The 13,658-nt window shown below is 36.8% G+C and overlaps 3 protein-coding genes across 8 annotated transcripts; all 3 read left to right on the forward strand.

Moving 5' to 3' along the window:
• Nucleotides 1–77: 77 nt before the first annotated feature.
• Nucleotides 78–1,579, forward strand: LOC125207789. Its single transcript, XM_048107272.1, has 2 exons — nucleotides 78–394; nucleotides 1,329–1,579. The coding sequence occupies exons 1-2, from the start codon at nucleotides 105–107 to the stop codon at nucleotides 1,336–1,338; spliced, it is 300 nt and encodes a 99-aa protein (XP_047963229.1). The 5' UTR covers nucleotides 78–104; the 3' UTR covers nucleotides 1,339–1,579.
• Nucleotides 1,580–2,675: 1,096 nt separating this feature from the next.
• On the forward strand, nucleotides 2,676–9,523 carry LOC125205928 (coilin). Of its 5 annotated transcripts, XM_048105144.1 has the most exons (17): nucleotides 2,676–2,950; nucleotides 3,513–3,577; nucleotides 3,686–3,825; nucleotides 3,907–4,057; nucleotides 4,150–4,308; nucleotides 5,336–5,405; nucleotides 5,715–5,816; nucleotides 5,900–5,965; nucleotides 6,029–6,094; nucleotides 6,182–6,557; nucleotides 7,081–7,112; nucleotides 7,748–7,942; nucleotides 8,061–8,132; nucleotides 8,220–8,366; nucleotides 8,543–8,708; nucleotides 8,815–8,862; nucleotides 8,930–9,523. In XM_048105144.1, exons 1-17 carry the CDS (start codon nucleotides 2,756–2,758, stop codon nucleotides 9,253–9,255), a joined length of 2,376 nt encoding a protein of 791 aa, XP_047961101.1. In that variant the 5' UTR covers nucleotides 2,676–2,755; the 3' UTR covers nucleotides 9,256–9,523. The 5 variants fall into 5 exon arrangements, with proteins under 5 accessions (XP_047961101.1, XP_047961097.1, XP_047961099.1 ...); XM_048105140.1 differs by having other exon boundaries at nucleotides 3,686–4,057; XM_048105142.1 differs by having other exon boundaries at nucleotides 3,686–4,057; nucleotides 6,188–6,557.
• Nucleotides 9,524–10,224: 701 nt separating this feature from the next.
• Nucleotides 10,225–13,556, forward strand: LOC125208249 (pentatricopeptide repeat-containing protein At1g13040, mitochondrial). Of its 2 annotated transcripts, none has more exons than XM_048107831.1 (4): nucleotides 10,225–12,100; nucleotides 12,178–12,318; nucleotides 12,908–13,078; nucleotides 13,183–13,556. In XM_048107831.1, exon 1 carries the CDS (start codon nucleotides 10,461–10,463, stop codon nucleotides 12,003–12,005), a length of 1,545 nt encoding a protein of 514 aa, XP_047963788.1. In that variant the 5' UTR covers nucleotides 10,225–10,460; the 3' UTR covers nucleotides 12,006–12,100; nucleotides 12,178–12,318; nucleotides 12,908–13,078; nucleotides 13,183–13,556. The 2 variants fall into 2 exon arrangements, with proteins under 2 accessions (XP_047963788.1, XP_047963787.1); XM_048107830.1 differs by having other exon boundaries at nucleotides 10,225–11,979; nucleotides 12,115–12,318.
• Nucleotides 13,557–13,658: the final 102 nt, after the last annotated feature.

Raw genomic sequence — 13,658 nt, forward strand, 5'->3', positions numbered from 1 at the left:
TAATTCAAGAGGCCCAGGCCCAATATTGAGGTCCAGTGATATTTATCCCAAACGACACCGCTAGCCTAGAACCCTCATTTGATTCCCAAATTACAACCGATATAATGATTCAGGCGGCGGCGATGCGGCGGAGCTCCTTCTTTTCCTTGAGTTCTCAGCTTCAGCAATGCAGGGGCATCCGAGTCAAGGTTATAAACAGCAATTTAGATCAGGCTCTGAGCTTAATGCAGCGGAAGATGCAGTCCAGCGGCATCGAGCGAATGATAAAGCAGGAACAGCTCACCCATGTTAAAAATTCCGAGAAGCGCGTTTTGGCCAAGAAGAATTTGGAGCGCAAGATTCGTGCACAGGATCTCGCCCGCAAGCTCAAGACGATTCTCGTTCAGAAAGTCAGGTAAAGTTCATTTTGATCTATGTGAAATGCATATTTTGTTGATTTTTTGGTAAGTGTAAGGGTTCGGGTTCTTTGCAGTGTCTGATTTGAAATAAGTATATTGATTTGATTTTGCTGCAAACTACTATTCATCTTAGAATTATCAGTATACGGGAAAATTATAGCTTTTGACTACAACTTGTATTTAAGACTGATACTGAAGGTTGAAATGGTAGGGTATGATATGTTGAGTAAACTGTTACTGATATTTTTGTTGCTGTGGAGTTAAATGAAATGATCACATATTAGAGGGATTCTAATTCTGTATGTCTGTTTATGTGGCTCTGTTACTTTGTACTACTACTACTAATTAAAAAGAACCCTGTGTTAAGTTATTTGATTACTGGAAACATGCGGCTCGAGTCGTTTGAGTTGCTTGTGACTGTCCCGTCTTCAGGGAATTTGATTCCAAGTAGGAAAAGGTAATAGCTTTGTTTTAGATTTTGTAACAGAGAAGGGTCACTGGACATTATGGATGAACACAAATACTGAGGAGATTATTTGTGAATGATTAGTGTCCTAAAACTGTTGGATGATGAACAATCTCCCCTGTTAAGCAACTAGGGGGGGCTACAGTCAACCATATATTTTTCATATCTTGTGTATGAATATACCATTTCCTTCCTTTTTTTTTCTTGTTTGAAAGCTGGGTTACATCATACTCGATTGATCTGGAGTTGGAAAAAGTGTACAAAATTGAACTGTTTATGCTTCCTAGTATCAGCAATAGTAGTTAAGAAAACAAGAATGCTTCATTGAGTAGTGTAATGCTTATATTTTATAGTCTGCTCCATCTGTCACTTGAATTATTAGATGTTGTTGAAATTTAGTTTGTGTTCTCAACCTAGAAAAATTTAGTTTCGAAACTGACATGTCATTGTTTTTCTTTCTGCAGGGGTCTATAAGATTAGCTTGAAGGGGTTATGTGGAAACCATTTACATCTGCCACTTATAGGTAGTTGAATTTCCAGTGGTTTCTTGAGGTAATTTTTTGTGTACATTGCCTGGGGGGCAGGACCTCAACTCTTGATGGCAAAACTCCCACCAATAAATCAGTCTTCCAATGCCAAATATTTTGATGTATGCAAATTATCTGGTGGACCTTAAAATTTACTGGAATTTGTAGAGGGGAATGTTTTACGTTAACTGCCATTTCTTTTATCCAGTTGAATGAACATAGACCACGAATCTCTCAGCATCTTTTGTGGAATCCGAAAGAGGGAACAGGGTGTTAAATTTTGACGTAGTTGGTAATGTTACAAATTACACTACTAGACCTTGTGGAATTTTGCATTATGAATTCATGTTCAATTTAAAATTCTTTCAATCCCGCAAGTAAATATTTGGAATTTCAGTTGGTTGTGAAATTAGACATATTTCACATATGCACAAACTACACAATATACATACACACCAAACAACTCAGATATATTGAAAAACAATTCAGAGATACATAATTTTATCAAACAAATAATTTGAAATCTATATCAGTATCATATCTTTAAATTTTGTTCCATATAATTTCTATTCAATACAATTCCACGTCCATGGTACCAAACGGATCTTGTGTGAATATGAATTTCATATTCTTTGTGCATTTTCGTACAACAACTAAGTGGTACAAATCGACATATGTTGTGCGGCAATTAGCTTCATGTGAATTTCGTCCTATATACTTATGACAACTGCAACACCGTCGTTGAGCATGAGATGATCTGCTTAAAATGCTGAAGAACAAAGTTGAGCACACAGGGTAAACATGTTGTCGCGTGCATGTATGTGCACGAGAAACATTTTTTTTAAGTGATCCAGAAAACTTTTTAAAAAAAAATAGTACTAGTACCATAGAGAATTTCTCCTACAACTCATGTTTTCCATGGAAACTATATATTTTTATCGAATAAACAATGTATCTTACGTTGTTGTGTGATATTTGAATATCATTAAGATTTATATATTTCATTTTTGGCTGTATAATTATAAGTAATCAATTTCAATTTTTTAGCAAAATATAACTTATTAACTCTTTCACTTTATATTCTATTTACCTCTCTTTCTTGTTTATTCTTTTTCATTTAACTTAAATAAATATACAATCGTCAAAAGAAATCAATCACTTAAGAAAAGAATATGTGGAATAAACGGCCATCATTTGTAATAACTAAAAAGCAATTACAAAAATTTAAGTGAAATTCATATTTGGGCCTTTGGAAATGGAAGGCTATATAATTTGAGCATAGAGAGTGACAGCCTGCCCTGCTCTCTCCCTCCACAGTCCACACCTTCACAGCGAGCGAGAATTAGGGGAAGCTTGCATGAGTGATGGACTCGTGCAAGAGAATCCGAGTGGTATTCAAAGATGACGACATTTTGAGCGATACCCAGAAATTGGAGGGCTTGACCCGCAGCTGGATTCTGCTCCAACCCCGCCGCCTCCACGCCGTTTCCGACCTCGCCTCCCATCTGCTCCACGCTTTCCGTCTCCACCAATCCTGCCCCAACGGCCTCCTCCTCTCCGTATGGACCTCCCAACCTACCTATTCCTCTTCAAAACTCTATTGCTTTTCATCAATCCATGCGCTTCTCACTTTTGCCCGCCCTTCTGTCTTGTCTAGATAGAAGCAAATTCTTCTTCTGAGAAGACTAATTTATCTCTTGATCCTAAAAGCTCATGCACATTGCACACTGTACAATTACTCTGCTCTCGATTTTTAATGAATTATGATCCTCATTTTTCATTTTCTATGTTTCATAATTTATGTTTTTGTAGCTTCTTGGTTGGCTGTCTTCTCATTTTTGTGAGTCTATGATTATCTTTTAGAAAACATTGGAAAGAGTTGAAGCTTATTGCTAACTTGTTCTGTGCAAAAGTTGGGTAGGGTTTTAGACTTTTAGGAATTGCTGCCCTTGCTACTTTGGAGGATCAGAAAAGAAAGCAAACGAATTCACTCATGCTTTAGTTTTGTTATTGTTTTAATTGATTTGCTGATGAGATATGAAAATTAGGAATCATTGTTTTGGCATTCTATCCCGTGCTACAAATGCTTAATTTTGTATTGTTTCGGAATCTTTCCGGCAGATATCTGGCTTTGCCTTACCGCCGTTTATATCTACCAGCATTTTAAAAGATAATGAGATTATCAGGTTAGTAAAAAAGATTATTAATTCTGAAAACAACATATGGGGCTTGTCTTTCTGGCATGTATGTGGAAATGATATATTAGCATTTTAACTTTTGCTTTGTGAGTGAAGTGTGAAGAAAAGGAAACACATTTTGTCAATAGAAGGAAACGATGCTGCTAATGATGTTCAGAAATTGAAACCTCAGGAGAAGCAACCTGTAGATGGTGGTGTCTTGCTTTTAGCAAATGAGGAGTTTGAGAAAGAAAAAGGTGGTTATGAAAGTGATGAATCAAAAAAAGTATCTGAAGATGATGATAAATTCCTGTTGGATGTGGTTGAAAATTCTTCAGGTTGTAAGTCAAAAAAGAAAAACCGCAAAAGAAAAGTTGCGGAATCTGAAGATGATGAAGTCCCATTGGAAATTGTAGAAGATTCTGCATGTCGAAATTCAAGAAAGAAAAACTGTAAAAGAAAATCAGTGGAGAGGCTAGAAGGCAATAAGTATGTTGTGCCCTGCTACTTCCTTGCTTGATCTACTCAAATCTACCTATTTTCATGCTTACACGCTCTGCTCTTAATCCTCTATTTCTTAGGGAGAAGAAACAGTGTTCTGTGGTTACGGGAAATGCTTCTAGTGATGTTTGTAAAGAGAAAAAAGATGCTTCTGTGGCTGGAGATAACGTGGAAAACAAAGATGGGCCTGCTAAGCGTAGTGATAAAAATAATGATGTGGCGGAGCCTGGTGAGGAGAGGTATGCGTACTAGAAATGATCTATTTCTGGATATTTTACTTTCACTGACTGTGAATTGTTTTTCTTCTAATCAAAGTACAAAGTCCAAAAGTATATTGTATCCGGAAAACCTAATTTGAAGTCAATAATCTTCAATCAAACAAATTACAGGATATAAAGCTACAAATTTCCTACTGGCCTGACCAGTCTATTTTATAAGTATTTGGAATAATATGACATTCCTTTTAAGCTTTTGCTAAGTGAATAATAGTTTGGTCAATCAAGTAGAACTTCTACCCGCAGATGATTGAGCCTAGGGAGTGCTAATTAGTTTAGTATATCTCTAAAATGATTATAGACAAATAATTTAAGGCTCCATAATTGTTGCCAAGATAGTGATGAGAAAGCTAGTGTATCTTTGAACAACTAACATGGCTGTATGGAGCTAGAGGTAAGTTGCTGTATACTCGTAATACAGGCAGAGAAAAATATTACTATTATTAAAAAAGATACAGTTCCGATCATGGATGCAGATATGGCAAGCAAGTTTGTAGATGAGGAGTATAATTTCCACTGCCTTCCTTTTGCTGTGCAATTTCTTTGCTGAAAAGAAGTGAACAGGGGATGTGTTAAAATATTTATTAGCTCGGTATATAGTGTCTTTCAGGTTGGGATATTAAAAAATCTCAAAGATATATAACTGGTCCAGTGCCAGTGGCCACTACATCTTTTCTTGATGTGAATTTTTTTTTTATTAATGTAGAAGGTTGCTAAACATATACAAAAGGGCTTGAGTTACCCATGCAAGTATATTAAAGGTCTGGAAACTAACAAATAAGACCTTAATCTCTATTAATGCCACTAAAAAGAAAATCCTTCACTCTTCGGTCTTAGACTAGTAAGTAGCACATACAGTTTTATTTGCTTTTCTTTGTTTTTCTCCTTTCTTTTTAGACATTCAATGAATATATTTTACTTATGTGTTTCTGTTAACTTTTCGAATGATCACACATCCATTCATTCTAACTAACTGTTGCTACACATGCAGAACTGTTGATGTTCAAGAGAACGACAATGAGACTGATGATGCCAAAATTTCCCCCAAGGAAACAAAAAAGGTGTCTTTTCTATCATTTTAATGGATTGTATTGATCTTGCAAGCTGTGGATATGTGTAGCATTTCAATATTGTGCTGTTTCATGAAATTACACTTTTGGCACTATATGATACTGGTATCCCTTGGTTGATGTCAAACTCTGAGTTGGTCTGTTGTGGATGCGCGATATCAATTTTGATATATGGTTACCTTTTCGAATTATATGATTCAATCAATTTTGTAAGCTATTTTCCGTGACTGTACTAAATGCTCCTTTCTCGCTCTCCCTGGTAGTCATCCTGGATTTGGTAATGTCTCTGATTATTTGCAGGCTCCAAGTAGAAGTGCTCGGCGGAAGACTAAAAAAAGACGTTGGTTGCGTGAAATGGCAAACATTCAGAAGAAAAATGCAACCTGTGAATCAGAGGGTCTTGTGAGTTATTAGATATATATGTATTGACTATTAAGACTCCTCCAGTGCCAGTAATCTGAAGTCTGAGTCACTTAATTTTGCAGCGAAACTGGAAAGAGGATCAAGCTAAAGCTGACAGAAAAAAGACGGATGACCAATGGAATGGACAGGTTAGTGTTTTAATTTCTTATTCCTGCGATTAATTTGAAAAACTGAATACCTCAGTTTTACAGCAGAAGTGGAAAAAATACCAAGCTGATGCTGAAAGGAACAAATCAGATGGTCAGCCGAAAGGACTAGTGAGTTATCTCATTTGCTTAAAAAGTTAGTGCCTATTCTGGATGCCTCTGATTGTCATTTGATATTGACCTAAGTTGTCTGTCCAGCTACAGTGCAAGCTATCTTCCCCAAGCAAAGGGGTTGTTAAGGGAAAAAAGCATTACCAACACAACAATGACTTTCTTGAACTTCCAAAACAAAATGGCGATGTATGCAAGCAGAAAAATCAAAATGGTGATGTACAAAAGCTGCAAAATCAAAACAACGATAAACATGATCAGCTGGCCCAAATGAGTGACACATTAGAGCCGCCGAGCCACAGTTTGCATGAGCAATCAGGTCAGATTAGTCCATCTGTACAAGAATGTACAAATAAAAAACGTGATGCATCAAAGCAATCAAATCACAAAAGTATCGAGGAGGATGAAGTTGTTCCCATTGAAATAAGGCCAGGACATATCCGCTTTGAACCTTTGGAAGAAGGTACTGCTTTCTGTCTTTGGTCAATTTATTTGGATTATGGTTGTGATGACGTTATTTAACTTGGTCCTTCTAACTAGGTGAACGGGTGACTTATTGCTCAATAATGTTAATCATGTTATCAACAACGTATTTTTCAGCCTTCTAGTTTTTGTTCCTAATAGGACTAGCATTCATTAGTTTTCTTCTCTCGTCACCAGTTCTTATTGTCGAAAAAAACACAGTGAACTAAGTTCAATACTTCTCAGTCTGAGAAGCCCAATTTGCTTTGTGCCTAGAATTGATTACCTCCTATATTGTGTATCATCAAATTCATTAATCTGTGAAATATGCTATTTAAAGCAATATTAAGTTATTTTGCTGATCCCACTGTTCATAAATTGATTTCCAACAATTTCTCCCTCCATCATTCCATGTCCTGTCCTCACAGTTGGGAACGAAATCTTCTATTCTGCACTTGGATATATATGATACACAGTGAACTATTTCGTACTTCTCACATATGAAATTATTTTTGTTGATGCAGAAGAAGCTATGCAGCAAGACCATGCACCTCTGGTAATTTTTGTTATGCATTGGATGTTAGTTGAACAATATTTTCATCATTTTAACTCTGTACCTGAGTTTTAGGACCATTTTCATGAAACGATATTACTTCAGAGCAAATGCTACTTAGGAGATTGTGCAATTAATATATCCGCCTTGGGTTCCTTTAGGGGTGGCCTGGACTCAAGGGATGCAACCCGTGAGTCCGTGGAACATGGGTCAGACTCATCTATGCAAAGCATAGGCTGCAACCCGTGACACATCTGGCAGACTTATCACTATGCAAGGCATAGGATGTTAGTCAACATGGATATTAACTTTCTTAATTAAGCTGCCTACTTTTTTGGGAACTTGCTATTTTTGCCAAATGCCAACCAATATGTGATCCATCAGGTTTGAGATAAGGAGATGTAATGAAACTGACCTTTTATTTCTGCTGATGTCAACATAGAACAATTTTACAATACGTAATGAGCTTCTAATAATAGTATGGAAGAAAAAGTTCAGCTCAAGGTTTTATTGAGTTGTCGATGGATGTTTGTTCTTGCAAACCAATTATTCTTAGTTTTGTTCTTTCCGTCGGTGTTTCTTTCTCGTTCAAACTGCTGACATATTTCTTCATGATGAATATGCTGGTTCTTCATTAGGAAATCTTTAATTGGAATGGAATTACTAGCAAGAAGAAAGGCCAACAGTGGGGGAAGGAAAACCGTAGATTCACTTCTATAAATGACTACAGAACAAACAAAGAGGATTTCGAAACACCGACTAAAGAGAAAAAGAAACAACCAAATGAGCGAATCGACTTTGATAAGCTTCCACCTCTTCCTGGCTCGCCAAAGGTTGTTCCTTGATTTCTTCTTACATCATTAACAGTAATGATTCCAGGGAGTACGATTTGAGTCTCGCAATATTCTTCAAGGAAGAAACTTCAATCATTTGTCCTTTCATTTTTTGCAGGAAGGGGATCTCATTGCATATCGAGTTCTGGAATTATCATCAACATGGACCCCTGAGCTTTCTGCCCATCGAGTATAGTTCAACTATAGTTGAAGTGTTTTTTCTTTTCCCTATTTATGTGACCACAATGAAAGATTGTGAGACATCTTCTTTATATAGGTTGGAAACGTGGCTTGGTACAATGCGGAATCCAACCAAACAATGTTACTGCCAGTACCAGAATATCCGATCGTTTATGAGGAAGACGATGAGGATGAAGCCGCACAACTTGATACTTCGCTTTATAAAGAAGATGGTTCTTTGGAGGTAAGCAGTGTAGGCATGTAAAGTAAGCCTATTTATCATCTTCTTTCACAGAGATGTATGCCAGCAGACCATGATTCACTTTTGGTTACTAAGTCTCCCTTGTGTCCTGACTGTTTTCACTATTTACAAAAGCTGCCTTGCTTCTTACTGTTTTCACTGTGATCCATCTCGTGCAGATTGATTTTTCAGCACTCGTTGACGTCCGTGTCCTCACCAGTGGGGGATCAAAACCAGGAAACAAAGCTGTGACATGTGTGAATGAAGCATCTACAAAGGATGTAAATGCTCTGAAGAAAGCGTTGCCTGTCACCAGTGGTAAACCAACAGCCGAACCCAGCCCAGGTATGATGTTCACTGCAATTCAGAGAAGCACAAAGAACCAAACTTATAATTCCTAGTAAAAAGCCCAAATAAGTTATCTCCTTCCTAAATAACCCACCATCTGCAGATACTCAAGAATCTGACCAGGGTAAAGAGACACAGCAGCCTAGTGAAGGTAAGTGCATTATATAGTTTTGATTTTGATACATTCGAACGACTCAATAATGGTAACGTTGTTGTAGAAATTGGCGGGGGCATCTGGGACCAATTGAGCGAGGCTCTAAAAGCCAAAAAGGAGCAACTATCCAAGGTAAATGGTTGGGACAGTACCCCCAAGAAGGTGGTGGTCTCTCAGGAGAATAGTCGGGGGAAGAATGAGAAAAAGGTGCAAGCATCACCTGGAAGTAACTTGGACAAGAAACCACAGATGTTGCAGGACAATAGTTGGGGAAAGCAGAATATAGGCAGTAAATCATGGTCGTATAAAGCTCTGAGAGGAAGCGGACTTGGTCAAACGATGGCTTTGCTGAGGTCGAAGAGGGATACATGTGAGACCGAAACTAAATGAAACTCGATTGCTAGGTTTTTGATAGAATGATGGCAGTGTGTGCGTCCTTGTCAATCCGTGTAAATCGCCATTGGTTTGATAACTTAATTATGCAGGAAGCTTAAGCTAGTTCAACTTGTTAGATAGTTGAGGTGCCAAGGGGATCTCACTCATTTGCGTACTTGGTTCCCTTTTCCTGGTAAAGTATCTGGTAAATTAACCTGTATTTGTTTCGTACATCCAAACTAACTACCCGAAAGTAAACAAACCCATCAACCTTTCATATTTAGTCCACATTAGTATCTGTTTTATTTATATATTTAGTTTGAGTTTAATACCTGTAAATTTGTTGTTGACATTATTCATTTTACAAATTAAATAAAAAATTAAAGCTCAAAAGTTCTTTTATTTATTTATTTGAAGTTATAAAGAAAATAGACAAATCAAGCTTCGAGTTTTATACATTTGCAAAATTACGAACTAAATAAAAATCAACGCCCAATTAGTTTCTTTTATTTATTTATTTCAAATTATAAAAAATTAGACAAATCGAGCTTTGATTTTTATATAATTTGCAAAATTAATTATTATATCAACAGGAATTTTTGAATAATCCTAATAAAAATAAATATATAATTAATACGGACTAACTGATAATAGTGTTTACCGATAATGCTTATGTACATAAATTTCTCGATGAATATATATATGTATACTATATAAGTTGAGGTACAAACAATTTAATCAACTGAATTAACTAGAAATCGTCTGTATTATGGATCTATGTATGAATCATAAAAATGAGCATTATTGCAATGTATGAGAAATGTAATCATAAATGAAGCATAAGTGTCACCAAAATCTTCATAATTTCCTTACTTGTCATATATAGTCAAACAAAGTTAAACATTATTTCAAAGATTAAATAACAGTAAGAGTGAGGCCCAAAAGAAAAGCCCAATTATACATAGCTCAAAAATTTACTCGTCTGAAGGTGGAGAGTGTGGTCTGTGGAGTTGGTTTTGCGCCACCACCGCTTCCGCCGAAATCAGCTGATTCTGATTTCCAACACTCACATACACAGTGTAGAGCCACTGACATTCACCCCTTGTTTTTAACCACTTTGTATAACTTTTCTTTTATCCCATTGCTTGCACCCAAGATTTTTTTTCCTTGTCGGAATTGGAGCTCAAATGCATACGCTTCTGCGGAAGCGATTTTGATAAATGTATAAGGCTCTTGGCAAGCAACGACTCATATATCGTTCTCTCATAGCCAGCTACGTCAAATCCGGCCTCATTGATAACGCGATCAAGGTGTTCGACGAAATGTCTCAATCAGACTGCAGGATTTTTTCGGTTGACTACAACAGGTTTCTTGGTGTTTTAATCAAGAACCAGCGTTTTGAGCTGTCTGAATACTATTATGATTCATTGAATTCCAAAGGGTTTTCTTTGAGCTCGTTTACTTACTCTAGATTTATTTCTGGGCTGTGTCAAGTTAGAAATTTTTACCTTCTTTCTAGGCTTTTTGAGGATATGGATAGGCTCGGGATTGTGCCCGACATTTGGGCGTTTAATATTTATTTAAATCTTTTGTGTGGTGAGAGTTTAGTTGATGATGCATTGATATTGCTGAGATTAATGAGAGAAAGAGGGCCCGAGCCAGACGTAGTCAGCTATACTATTGTTATCAGTGGGTTTTGTAGAGTCAAACGACATGATGAAGCAGTTGACATGTGGAAAATCATGATCAAGAGAGATGTTAAACCAGATAATAAGGCGTGCAGGGCACTTATGCTCGGGCTATGCGACATTGGGAAAGTTGATTTGGCTTATGAGCTCACGGTAGGGGACATGAGGGGAAAGATCTGCTTCGATGCTGTGATTTATAATGTGCTTATTTGTGGTTTTTGCCGAGTTGGTAGGATTGATAAAGCACTCACACTCAAGAATTTTATGAAGAAGAATGGTTGTGAGCCCGATTTAATTACACACAATGTGTTGTTGAATCATTGTTGTAATGCACTATTGTTGGATGAGGCAGAGAAATTGCTGGAGAAAATGCAGAGGAGTGGGATGGAACCCGATAGTTACAGCTATAACGAGCTTTTAAAGGGTTTCTGCAAAGCCAATAGAATAGATAAGGCATATGTCTTGTTAGTTACCAAGATGGAGGTCAAGGGATATGCAGATGTTGTATCATATAACACAATTATTACTGCTCTTTGCAAATCCGGTGTTACGAGAAAGGCTTATAAGCTCTTTGAGGAGATGGGAAGGAAAGGAATTGCTCCTGATGTGGTGACATTCACAATTCTCATTGATTCTTTTCTGAAAGAAAGAAACTCTGTTGTAGCTAAGGCCCTTCTTGATGAAATGACAAACATGGGTCTATTTCCAAGTCTTGCATTATATACAACAATTATTGACCATCTATGCAAAACTGGTAGAGTTAGCATGGCTCATGGTATTTTTCATGATATGGTAAAACATAGAATTGTGCCTGATGTCATATCCTACAATGCACTTATTGGTGGATACTGCAAGACCTATCAAGTTAGCGAAGCCCTATGTCTATTTAAGGAGATGCAAACTAGGGGGGCCTATCCAGATGAAGTGACTTACAAGCTGATCATTCGAGGCCTTATAAAGGACAAGAAAATTTCTTTGGCTTGTGAAGTTTGGGATGATATGATGAAGAATGGTTTTACTCTTGATAGTTATTTGTCAGAGACTCTAATAGGTGCTATCAACTCAAAAGAAATATAAGAGTTTGTAAATTATGTTCCTAAACATTATACCGGGAATCCATTGGTGAAATCACAATTGTCCTTCTGACTGGTGCCAAATGCTTTCTTTTGAATGTATGTGTTTCCAGATTTAATGCTTCCATTGGTCAGTGTTGAGTGCGGGTACAAGTTGACTCATTTATGCTGAGTAGGGAATGGTACCATAAGTTCTGGTCTTTTGGATCGTTAAGGGCTCTTGGTACTTGCTTAGATACTGCTGAGATGGGTATGGACAGATTCTGCTGTGTTCTGATGTTGGGGACAATCTATCTGCATCCATGTTCTGAATTAAGGTGAACTGATTCAGGCATTTAATAATTTTATGCTCATTCTTATACTCCCCTTTTGCTTTCTAGGGCATTGCGTTGCCATATTTTTTACAATTCTAAAATTAATGGAGAATGCCTGCCTATGGTTCATCAACAAAAGTATTATGTCGTACTCCATCTTTTATTGGTATCTATTAGCATTCAAAACAAATAGCTTAAGTCAATAATGTTCCTCTATCATTCGAATGCTAATATGTCACTATTGATCCTTGCTGCTCCTGTGCAAAACCACTTGTCGCCATTTTATCAAGTTCAACAGAATCCTTTGTACTTTTAAGCTTGTACTTTTAAGCATTCTCCTTGTAATAATTCAAATTACATCTGAACCAAAAAATGCTTGTTTTTTATTTCTTTCTTTGTTATTTACTCTATCACGTTCCTAGAAGCAACTGATTTGGAGCATGCAATTCATGTAAATGTTATTTACTCAATATCTGCTCATCTTGTTAAGTTCCTAATTCTCAATTACCCTTGTTTCTCAACAATGTCTCCTTTCCACTCAAACTTACTATATCCTGTGTCTGCTACTGATGGAAAGTTTGTGCAATTGCAGGATCTTTTCTGAGGGCATTATCTCTAGCTAATGTGGGGCAAGCTCTCTGTTTCTAATAGAGGGTAGAATTTTGTTACATTGTTCAAACTTGAAGAATCTCCATCCAACATCATTATCTGGAGTCATGGAAAGCCTCGGTGGGGAATGAAAAAAGAAAATTACTGGCAAAAAGTATGATACGTTTTATATTAAGATACTGATTTATTGAGAACATAATGTTGGTCCTTCTTCCTCCAGTTAAGGATCATAATCTCTTTTGCTTGTTTGCTGCTCAGGTGATAGTCCCAGCATTGATGTGGTAAAATGTTGAGGATGAATCGTATGTAAGAGAAGCTTGCTGAAGATATGGTGAGCAAATAATTTGCACAATTGGCAGATACGTAAATCATGTCTTATGTTTTAGCTCCTAGCAGCCGATACTGAGTTCCATGCCTTTCATTTTAGCTTCAAGCATAACTACTCAATAGAAAGTTTAGACAAACCTAAATAGAAAAGAGAGGGAGGGGGTGGGGGATTAGGTTTGATAGTGTAGCTGTAAGAATGCTCATGCTTAACGTTGTAATATAGGTATATGATAGTGTTAGCATGTTGATTTTGTTGCCAAACATGCTATGATTAAATGAGTCAAAAGCTTCATTTTTGCTACCAACTAGGAATTCTTGTTCTCTTAGTTTATGAATATGGATTTATACAATAGAACTGGAGATGTATACCCATGTTCAACTACTAGTTCAACTAAATAATTTCATTT

The sequence above is a fragment of the Salvia hispanica genome, chromosome 2 (genome assembly GCF_023119035.1).
Source record: "Salvia hispanica cultivar TCC Black 2014 chromosome 2, UniMelb_Shisp_WGS_1.0, whole genome shotgun sequence".
Classification (NCBI taxonomy): domain Eukaryota; kingdom Viridiplantae; phylum Streptophyta; class Magnoliopsida; order Lamiales; family Lamiaceae; genus Salvia; species Salvia hispanica.